At 38.5% G+C, this 11,913-nt stretch overlaps 1 protein-coding gene across 3 annotated transcripts in view; it reads right to left on the bottom strand.

Annotated features, from left to right (window-relative positions):
* Tbc1d12 (TBC1 domain family member 12) overlaps positions 1-11,913 on the bottom strand; it is an 82,515-nt gene that overhangs the window by 4,460 nt on the left and 66,142 nt on the right. For all 3 annotated transcript variants that reach the window (XM_028773499.1, XM_028773500.1, XM_028773501.1), the window contains 5 exons: positions 10,667-10,747; positions 5,654-5,742; positions 3,227-3,298; positions 2,268-2,396; positions 1,912-2,021 (listed from right to left, as the gene is read on the bottom strand). In XM_028773499.1, coding sequence (XP_028629332.1) covers positions 1,912-2,021; positions 2,268-2,396; positions 3,227-3,298; positions 5,654-5,742; positions 10,667-10,747 — 481 coding nt within the window. The remainder of the gene's footprint in view (positions 1-1,911; positions 2,022-2,267; positions 2,397-3,226; positions 3,299-5,653; positions 5,743-10,666; positions 10,748-11,913) is intronic.

Below are 11,913 nucleotides of genomic sequence, written 5' to 3'. Positions count from 1 at the left end.
GTGAGGACATGGAGACAGTCTAGAATAAACCTGGGTGTGTGAGTGAGGGGGTAAAATAGTGTGATGATTAGAGCCACGGGTCTCTGAAATCAGAATGCTTGAGTTTGAATTTATAATTTTTCCTAACGTAAGACTGAGTATAATATTTAGTCTTGCTAAAGGAAGGAGAAAGGAAAAGGCCCAAATGACTAGGAAAATACCATATTTGATCAAAGCCATTATTTGCTTATTAATTTTTCCATCAAAGCATATAGCTAGTCTGGGTTTAGAGGTAGAGCACCTGCCTATCGTGCAAGATAGATATCCCTGGATATCACTCTCAGCCTAACCTGGATAAACTGCATATGGTGGCACATGCCTGAGACTCTGCCGCTTGAGAGGTGGACTATGGAGATGAGAATTGTAAGGCCATCCTCAGCTACTACATACAAAGTTTAAGGCCAGCCTGAACTAGAACCCCTGACTTAAAATTTAATAAAATTCCACAACTACTAAAAAAAATTTTAAATGTTATGTGTCTGCCTGGATGTATGTCTGTGCATGCAGTACCCGACGAGGCCAGAGGAGGGCATCCAATGCCCTTGAATTGGAGTTACAAACAGTTGTGAGCCACTTTGAGGGTGCTGGAACTTGAACCAGTTTAAGCCAGTGCTGTTAACCACTGAGCTATCTCTCCAGACCCAAATTCTCCACTTCTTATCAAAATTTATCAGTGTTATTAAAGTTAACTGGCTGTTGCTTACCACACAAATCCTCAGTATTAGAACAGAACATATTGGAAATAAGAAACTATATATTAGCATCTCAATAGAGAATCATTCCTAATTTAGAGCTTTAGATAAAGCTTTGAAAAACACCTTGTATTAAAGAAATACTACCATATAATATAGCTCTGGTATGTTACGAATAAATTGCAACTACTTTTTTCTAAGAAATTAGTATATACTAGGCATTAAATAAGATAATCCACTACTACAATTCACTACATTTCACGGAATTACTATACTCTTTATTTTAAAAAAGAGTGTGTATTTATTTTGTGTGCATGCCTGCACATGGGTGTGTGAGTGTGTACAGGCTAGCATAGATAAGCCATGATGAGTGTGATGTCAGAGGACTACCACTGGGAGTCAACTCTTGCTCTGCTCCTTGTGGAAGCAGGGTCTCTCTTGCTTTTGATGCTTTGCTCATTACCCCGGGCTAGCTCCCTAGTGATTCTCCTGTCTCTGTCTCCCATGTGGGCATTGAAAGGCTGAGATAAGTACCACTGCATCTGGATTTGTACATAGGTTTGGGGGTCCAACTCAGGCTATCAAGTTTGTGTGGCTAAGCTTTCCCATGCTGACCCTCTTCCCAGATCCCTTATTTAAAAAAAAAAAAAAGGTGTGTGTTGTGTGTGTGTGTGTGTGTGTGTGTGTGATGACTACAAGGCAGAAGGTATTAGATCCTTTGGAGCTGGAGTTACAGGCTATGGTGAAGCTGCTCAAGCAAGGTCCTGGAAGCGAACTCGGGTTCTCGGCCAGAGAACTTGACTTGCAGTAGCCGAGCAACGTCTACGGCTCTTCCCTAGTCACTTTTATAATAAAAAAACCAGAAACTAATTTCAAGCCAGTCTATGGTTTTTTTTGTTTCATTTTCAAAGACAGAATTTCTCCTTCTGGCCCAGGAACTCACTTTGCAGACCTGGCTGGCCTTGAACTCAGAGATCCTCCTGTGTCTGCCTCCTAAGCGTTGGGATTAAAGGCGTGCGCCACCAAGCCTGGCTCCAGTCTATGTTTTTAGATAGATCCTTGCAAAATGGTGAACCTTTTCATTTTTAAGGAAAAGTGCCTTTTATATGTATAATCTCACCTATCTGATTTACTGTATTTCCTAAAAAAACAGAGAAAGTTATGTCTCTTAGTGACTTACCAATCTATCAAATATATATCTGGTGTAAGATTATATGACTTGAAATGAAGAAATAGTTTGGATAGGTTTTCCTCAAAGAATACTTCAAATGTTGCAAAATACTTCAACATCTATACATAGAAAAAAATAAATAAAATTACAATATAATATACTGCAGAAAGAGAAGTTGTTAATATTAATAGAAAACTTTATTAGCAACTCTTTTGAGTTGCTTCAAGTTTTCCAAAATTTTAATTCAATGAAAATTTTGTCTGTTTGATTAGACTACCTCAGTTTCTTCATGTTTTTTATTCTAAGCAGGTATTCAGAATACGGAAACTTCTGAGGAAAACACAGTCTATCCCAAATGTTCATACCATGCTGTGATCCACACGGAAAAAGGCCAGCTGGCACGGCTTGTTTAGGAGATTTGCAAACGCGATGAAGGCGTCTGCTTCCTCCAGATTGAGGATGAGAACAGCTGCGATAAAGGACATCCCTTGGACCTTCAAAAGGAAGGAGAAATAAAAATGGTCTGAAATGAGTCTACAGTTTAGATACTCTCCGAAACATTTACAAATTGATATTAAGAAGAATTTGTCAATTTTGTTTTTCTTCCCATTAAAAGCAACTACTATGAACTTGTAATAGCTGTGAATTTCCCTAATTTTATATTTGTTCATGTGATAGGGTTTAATAAATCAGAAAAAAAATTAAATGAGCTTTTATTTGGTCTAAGAGCCTATCTCAGCGTACCAACTAGCTTTCATAGCTTCTTAGTCTAAATCTTTCAAAAATACATCTTAATGAAAATTAAGTGGTTGTTTTCACATTATAACATATGAAGAATAAAGGAGGTCTACGAGATAAAATACTAAAATTCAAAAAAAGTTTTTGGACTTAAAAAAGCCTGAATTTTGGGGAATCACAAGAAATGAGGGGGGATTCAAAATGAAAAAAAGCTTGAACAAAGCTTGAATGGGAAGAACCTATGTGGCACACAACACACACGTGGTATACAGCACACATGTGGCACACAACACACATGTGGTATATACCAAACACGTGGCATACAGCACACATGTAGCATATAGCACACGCAGCATACAGTTCACATGTGGCACACAATACACACGTGGCATACAGCACACATAAGAGGGTGACAGCCAGATTCATCCTAAGCACCTGGCAAGAGATGGAAAGCTACCTCTTCAGGTACACTGATAAGCTCAAAGACAAGAGCTCAAAGACACACACTTGATCTGTGTCTGTAAAGAGCTGTCCTGGTGAGCATAAAATGTTTGTATGTAAAAATCAGACTGAAACAAATACTTACATAACCAACATCAGGTCTGTAACAGGTATATGCCCCTAAGACACTATGCAAAACATCGTGATATGGGCCACCCTTAGAAAAAAAAAAAAAAAAACATAAAATTTGAAACTAGAAGTAAGTCATCTTTAGGTTAATATTCAGAAAATGTTAAAAACTATAAAACTGTAGCATTCCCTAAATGATCAGTTTTAGCACATTTAATCATTATATAAAAATATTCTAAATGTATTCTATCAAGATGTTTTCAGAAATAATAAAAGTTTGATCTTGAAAAATAAATCAAATATATTTACTCACTTGAATACAACTTAAATAATTTTCAAACTATTTTAAATAATCTAGAGTATAATAAATATGATAAGCGCAAAAAATTTACTATTTAATTCTTTTACTACCTTACCTATAAACACATGAGGATCAAAACTGGGAACTTGCACATGTCATTATACTAAGCCAATTTCAACTTCATATAATTTCAGAAAAATAAAATAGGCCAGGCATGATCCACGCACACAGCTTTAATCTCAGCAAAGCAGATGCATCCCCGAGTTTGAGATCAACATGATCAACATAGTGATTTCCCACTGAGGCTATATACTGAGACCCTGTCTTTAATAAAAAAGCCAAGTAGCCATCCTGAGTTATGTTAGTTAATTTTACTATCAATAGTAATTTTTAAAATGTATGTGTATGGTGCTCTGCTTGCATGTCTATCTGTGTACAGTGTGTATACATGAGGTTGAGAGGTTGATGGAGGCCAGCAGAGGGCGCTGTCAGAGCCCCTGGAACTACAAGTGTGGCTGTGATCTGGCACAAGGGTGCTAGAAACTAAACCCAGCTCCTATACAAGAGCAACCAATTGCTCTGAAGAGCTGAGCCATCCCTCCAGCTCCAGTGTTTGTTTTTCACTTATTGACTTACTGTGCATGTGTACAGGCACACACATGCTACAGTGTTCCCGTGAAAGTCAGAGGACAACGTTCAGGAACTGGTTTTCTCCTTTCACTACTTGGGCTCCTTAGCATCAACCTCAAGTTGTCAGTTTTTGGCAGCAACCGCCTTTACCTGCTGAACTATCTCACTGGTCCCAAAAGCAAAAATTTCTATTAATCACATAGCCTCTACTATAAACTATTTAATAGCATCTTAATATTAAAAATTAAAGATAGTCAGCTATTCCTGTAAAAAATAAACATAAAAGTAAAGAATTTCTTCCTAGTTCAGTGGTAATTCAAAACAATTTGGAACCAATGTATTTATATCTTAACAGTTTATAAGGCAAATTCATTAATAATTCAAATAGAAATTTACTATAATAATAAAAATGTAAGTGCCTAGTACATAACAAGTATATGCTATGACATATATGCTATGACAATATATTTTATTCCATAGAAAACAAATTCCTTAATTTTTAGTTTTGCTTTTTTTTTTTGGTTTTTCAAGACAGGGTTTCTCTGTGTAGCCCTGGATGTCCTGGAACTCACTCGGTAGACCAGGCTGGCCTGGAACTCAGAAATCTACCTGTCTCTGCCTCCCAAGTGCTGGGATTAAAGGCATGCGCCACCACCGCCCGGCTAGTTTGGCATTTTTATATAAAGGCTCAAATTATTTTTTTATTTTTAAATTTTTGTTTATTTTAAATATATGAGTGTTTTATCTGCATGTATGTGCCTGGTGCCCATGGAGGTCAAAAGAGGGAGTCAGCTCCCCTGGCACTGGAGTCAGGGATGGTTGGAATGCTCTTAGCCACTGAGCCATTACTCTAGTACTGCTTTTAAAATGAAGTTTCTTTTGTTTTTTAAGGCAGAGTGTTACTATATAGCTGTGAGGTCTGGACCTCTCTGTGGATGAGGCTGACCTCTAACTCAGAGATCCACTTACCTCTGTCTTTCTGAGTGCTGGGATTAAAGCCATGCACCACAATGCCTAATCTCTTCTGAAATTTTTAAAATATTTTTTTCTTTTAAAAAATAATACCTGGGGTCTGGAGAGATGGCTCAGTGACTAAGAGCACAGGCTGCTCTTCCAGAGGACCAAAGTTCAATTCCTAGCACCTACCTGGTGCTAGCTCACAAATGTCTATAACACCAGTTCTAGGGGATTCCAACACCCTCATACAGACATACATACAGGCAAAACACCAATGCACATAAAATAAATAAATATTATAAAATAATAATACCTGGCTGGGTATGGTAACCCACTTCTTTAATCTCAGCACTCGGAAGGCAGAGGCAGATGGATCTCTGTGATTTCTACAGCAGCCTGATCTATGAGGGAATTCCAAGCCAGCCAGGGTTAAATAGTGAGACTCTCTCCCAAAAAACAATATAAAATGATTAGTGCCTATGGATTTATATAATTTGTACCATTGAGTACTGAATAAGCAGAAGCAGTAGTTAAAAACTAATTAGAAACCCTCACCTTCTGAAAGATGTAGAGAGATGGAAAGGTACGGGATATGTCCAACTTAATTAATTCCAGACTAGCCTCTCGATCAGCAACAGATAGACCTGCATTAAGAAACAGATAAAATTTAAACAGTCTGAGCTATATGTTAAAATTTAAACACCACCTATATGTTAAAGTAAGTAGAAAAGCGGAATAATCAAGAATATTCATGGAACACTGAATAGCCTTCCTAGAATTTAGAATTAGAACTTAGCTTCTTCACATAGCCTAGGTTAGCCTCAAACTTCAATTCCCTGTATAGCTTTGGACTCCTGATAGTCTTGCCTCCACCCTTCTGAGATATTACAGCCTGTGCCAGCATACCTACGCTATGTAGTGCTGGGGACTGATCTCAGGACTTGTGCATGCTAGGCAGGAACTCTGACCTACATCTTTAGTTCTCTTTCTTTTTTTTTTTTTTCAAGATAGGGTCTCACTCTGTAACTCAGGCTAACTGCAAACTCTTATCAATCCTCTCGCCTCAGCCTTATGAGGTCTGGGATCATAGACAAGCAATCACGGACAGCAAAACAGTGTCTCTCTCTTTCCTCTCTCCTTCCTTCCCATTGTACCACTGTATTCTCTTTGTGTTGTTTTGTTTTTTTGTTTTGTTTTTTTGTTTTTCGAGACAGGGTTTCTCTGTATAGCCCTGGCTGTTCTAGAACTCACTCTGTAGACCAGGCTGGCCTTGAACTCAGAAATCTGCCTGCCTCTGCCTCCCAAGTGCTGGGACTAAAGCCGTGCACCACCACTGCCCGGCCCATTGTATTCTCATTCTCTCTCTCTTCTCTCTTCTCTTTTCTCTTCTCTCTTCTCTTTTCTCTTTCTTTTCTCTTTTCTCCTCTCCTCTCCTCTCTCTGTCTCTCTCCCTCCTTCCCTCCCTCTTTTTCCTCCCTCCCTTCCCCCTCGTGTGTGTGTGTGTGTGTGTGTGTGTGTGTGTGTGTGTGTGTGTGTATGAATAAGGCAACAGTTTCACATGCAATCTAGTCTGGCCTTGAATTTACTCTGTAACCAAGGCCAGCACTGAACTCTTTGATTTGGCTTTTAACCCCCATTACTGAAATCATAGGCATATGCTCCTATAGCCAAGTTTTGAACTTAGCCTCTTTTATTGAGGAAACATAAATACATTCATCACAAAAATTTATGTAAAAGAATTCTGTTCCAGTTCTTATTGAGTATAAAGACAGATGAATACTCCTAGTTAGAAATATAAGGGCTGGTTTTGTAGTTAGGACCATATGTACGAGTTAAGCTCCTGTCACTCACATAGTAAGCTCAACATGGCCCCATTCAGGTCTCTAACCTTAGCCCTGAGGGGCTGAGATAGAAGGGGCTTTCTCTTGTTCAGCATAGCAGGAAAAAATGTGAGAGCTCCAAACTGAGGGAGAGACAGACCTTGCTCAAAGGAACGAGGTGGAATGTAACCGAGGAAAGCACTGTATACTGCTCTTCTCTGGCCTCTGCGTGAGCACAAAGGTGCACGGGGCAAATACTTGCATGTACATACACTCCATATACATACAAGTATAAACATGTGGAATATACCACATACATCATTCCCTCATATGCATGCATATACATGTGCATACACCACAGTCACAATTCACACACAAAACTAATATATAACATAAAAAATAAATTATATAATTACATACACACATATGTATGTATGCACACACATATATATTTAGACAAGATCTCACTACGTAGCTCTAGATGTTTTGGAACTCACTATGTAAACCATGCTATCTTCAAATTCAGAGTTCCATCTGCCTGTTTCATGATGGAATTAAAGGTGTGCACCACCATGGCCAGCTGGACAGTTCTTCTCTTTAGGAAATTGGATGAAAATCAATAGCTTTGCTCTAACCTAGCTTAATTACTGTCTGAACTGAGGTAATAAGCTCCTAACCCAATTGCTCAAAAGGAAAAGCATTAATATCTTTTTAAATAATCATTTTATTTACAGTGTCAGGATTTTTTTTAAATTTAAAACATGCAAAGAAATAAAAAACTGTGACTTATAATGAAAAAGTCCTACAGATAACACTTATTGGGTCAACAGACATTTCTGTCTATTATACATGTTAAATAAAGTATGATAGAGATGGGAGAAAAGATATGAAAAAGATGAATTTCAAAAGAATAAGTGGACTTTTTGAATTATATAATTATATTATCATATATAATTATATAACAAATAAAATTTAAAACTCATTTGGACAGATTTAACAATACAGTAGACAGAACAGAGAAAGATTAGTACATTTTATCATAGATAAATACAAATCATCCAAATTGAAACAGAGAAAAGCTTTTTTAAAGGAATATACAAGGTATGTGGGCCACTATTAAATAAATGACTACTGTAATTAAAATAAGGCATAAGAAGGGAGGCTGAAGCAATGTTGAAAAGCTAACAGGGGCTGGAGAAATGGCTCAGCAGTTACGAACATGTACTGCTCTAACACAGGACCCAAGTCTGAGTCCCAGAACCCACTCATGGTTCACAACTGTCTGTGACTCCAATTCCAAGGGATCCATCATTCTTTTCTGGCCTCCTAGGGGACCAGGCACAGATGTCCCTGCAGGCGAAACACTCAAACACACAAAACAAAATAGAATAAAATAAAATAGTGTAAAAGTTTTTTTGAAAATTATTTATTTTATACATATGAGTACACTGTCATATTCACACCAGAAGTGGGTACTGGATTCCATTACAGATGGTTGTGTGCCACCAGTTGGTTCCTGGGAATTGAACTCATGACCTCTAGAAGAGCAGTCTTAACTTCTGACCCATCTTTCTAGCCCCACTAATAAATATTTTAAGAAAAGATCACAACCAAAAAGTTATGTGACAACTGATAAGTACTAACAGGAAATGAGAAAACAGTGATTTAAACAGAACACTATTGATTAAACTTAGTCTTTTTTCAACAGGTTGTCTAGGTGATATAAGAGGGGTTAAAACAGGTGTTTATTAGTTAAGAAACCAGCTTCAACATTTTTATTATATTTATTTATTTAGTGTATTATGTGTCATGGAACACAAAGGACAACTTGAGGGAGTTGGTTCTCTCCTGCTACCATACAGGACCTACTGATCTCAGTCACCCTCAAACGTAACAGTGCATAAGTTTACACACTCAGCCATCTCACCATCCCTTGCATTATTATTAAGTTCAATAAATTTAGCCTAAAGTACAATTGTCATTATTTACCATAACAAAAAGTTTTGTTGATTTTTTTTTTTTTAGACAGGCTCTCATGTTATCCAGGCAGGCCTCAGACTCTCTACACTGTTACTCTCTATACAGTTAAAAATGACTCTGAACCCCGACTCTCCTTCCTCTCCCCTCTACAGTATGGGGATTACAGGTATGAATTACCTAACCTACTCTCAGACACTTGCCATTTTAGTTCACTTAAGTTTTTTCCTGTTTTGTTTGTGGCTCTGAGCAATTGTTTTAGCATTGAGTTATATTTCTAGTCTTAATTTGTATAATTTTGGTACTTTATAAAACTTGTTTTAATAGAAAACTGAGCCAGCCAGGCATGGGGATGTAACCTGCAATCCCTCCCTCTGGAGGCAGAGGTGGAGGCAGCAAGTTTGCAGTTCAATGCTAGTCTGTGCTACATATGATATGACTGCATCTCAAAATAAATAAATAAGTGAATAATAAATGAAAGAATGATGCAGAGCTGAGATCTCACTGGTAGACAATTTCATGATTTCCACTTCCTTTGCATTTTCAGTTCTTCAGAAAATAGCCGATTTCAAGATGATTCTTTCATGGTTCTTCAAACCAAGTCCTCTCCTTGACCACCTAGTAAGATTTGCTTTTCCTAATATTCACTTTTATAAAATGGAAAAAAGAAATTTAAAAGTGGCTGCTCATAGACAACCACGATGAGATAAGTTCTATTTATTTATTCAAAGATATATGTTAGAGTTTTACTTATAGGCAAGAGAAGACTTTTCCATTATTACTATTATCTATTATCTATTATTATTATTATTTTGAGTTTTTCAAGACAGAGTAATAGCCTGGTTGCCCTGGAACTCACTCTGAAGACCACCAGGCTGACCTTGAGCTCAACAGATCCTCCTGGCTCTGCCTCCAGAGTGCTGGGATTAAAGGTGTGTGCCAACACACCCAGTGAACTTGCTTTTTATACAGTAATAAATACAAAAACAGAAAAAAAAGGCTGGGAATATAGCTTAGTTGGTGGAGTGCTTGCTCAGACCTGAGTTCAATCCCTAGCACCACATAAATGGGAAATAGTAGTTCACATCTGTAATCCCAGAACTTGGAGATACAGGCAGGACATCAGAAGTTCAATGTCATCCCCAGCTACATAGTCAATTCAAGGCCAGCCTGAATTGAATGAGAACCTACTTAAGAAAACAAGCAAACAAAACAAAAAACAGTATCTTAGGAAAATGATTCTCCGTTATCAAAGTACAAAAGGTAATTAAATAAATTTGCTTAAATTTAATAATCTGATACAAGAAAAAAAATTCTTCAAAATGATTAAGAAAACTAACTGGCCAGGCAGAGGCGAGGGTGGGAGTTATGGGTGAAATAAATGAACAAAGAGCAGGGCAAAGCACAGGAAGAACTAAACTGTGTGCAGTTGACTGGGTACCCAGGTCAGTGGATGGAGAAGGATGAGTTCAGAAGGATAAATAACATCAGCCTTTATTAGCAGCTTGGTCTGATAACACGGGATTCAGCCCCTGAGCTTCAGCTCGGACTTGAAACCTGGGACTTGGGATAAACAGAGCAGACTTAGAGCCTAGCCTCTTGCTTCTAACTACTCTAAGCCTGTTCCCCTTCCATAACTCAGAATACTATCATGTACTAAAAAAGGTACTGTACTTACAGCAGCTATCACAGCTTCTGGTACATGGTAGAAAAATCCCACCAGTATATTCAGTAACTGGATTTTGAAATTCTCATTTGGAAACCCCCATACCTTCCATGTCATTATCAGAACTTGATTCACTGAAGCTTTTCCACCGTTCTTTAGCTCTTGAAAGAAAGATTTCATAAAGTTCTGGAGAAAAAAAAAACAAAAATTCATAAATAATACAAAATAAATTCACATTTTAATTTTCACTCTTTCTTGTTTGTTTGTGGGGAGTCCTTCCCCCAACACACACACGTGACAGAGTTTCTTTCTGTGCAGCCCTGGCTGTCCTGGAACTCACTCTGTAGACCAGGCCTGCCTGCCTCTGCTTCCAAGGCCCAGGATTAAAGGTCAGTGCCAGGGGTTGGAGAGATGGCTCAGTGGTTAAGAGAACTAGCTGTTCTTTCAGAGGACCTGGGTTCAATTCCCAGCACCCACATGGCAGCTCACGACTCTCTGTAACTCCAGTGTCAGGAGATCTGGTACCCTCATACAGATATACACCCAGGCAAATTACCAAGCAAACTACCAATGCACATAAAATAAGAAAACAAACAAACAAACAAAAAAGGTCAGTGCCACCACAACCTGGCTGTTGCCACTCTTTACTTTTATGGATCGGCTCTATCTGGTATAAGCTGGTATCAAAACTGCGGCAAGCTGAAACAAACTACTTTTATCGCTTTTATCAGAACTCTTTATTACATGACTAGAAAGACAGTAAAAGACCCAGGAGCAGGATTATCCCAGGTCATTCTCAGTCACTCCGGGAGCTGCTCCAGAGCAAGAACAAGGACTTCTGCTCCTCAGCCACACCGGCCAAAAGCAGCCAAAAGCTGGGGAGTCAGATGTACACTGCTTTCCAGCTCTGCCAATTACTGCCTCTGGGACTGCAAGAAACTCACTTCGCTACTCTGGAACTTGATCTTTTCGTCTGTAAATTGGAGAAATAATACCCATTCATGTGTCACTACTGATTAAACAAGTCATTTTCTATAGATTCTGGTATCTTTTCACTTTTTTCTTTTTTTGTTTTGTTTTCTAAGACAGGTTTTTTCTGTGTACCCTTGGCTGTCCTGGAACTCACTCTGTAGATCAGGCTGGCCTCAAAGTCAGAAATCCACTGCCTTTGCCTCAAAACCTGGGATTAAAGGCATGCCACAGTGCCTGCTATCTTTTTCCCCCTTTCCCCCCTTTTCCCCCCTTTTCCCCCCTCTTTCCCCCCTCTTTCCCCCCTCTTTCTTTCCCCCCTCTTTCTTTCTTTCCCCCCTCTTTCCCCCCTCTTTCCCCCCTCTTTCCCCCTCTTTCCCCCT

This window comes from Grammomys surdaster, unplaced genomic scaffold, assembly GCF_004785775.1.
Source record: "Grammomys surdaster isolate TR1022 unplaced genomic scaffold, NIH_TR_1.0 229, whole genome shotgun sequence".
Taxonomy (NCBI): domain Eukaryota; kingdom Metazoa; phylum Chordata; class Mammalia; order Rodentia; family Muridae; genus Grammomys; species Grammomys surdaster.
Note: the sequence above shows the minus strand (reverse complement) of the source record. Positions and strands in the feature narration are given on the sequence as shown.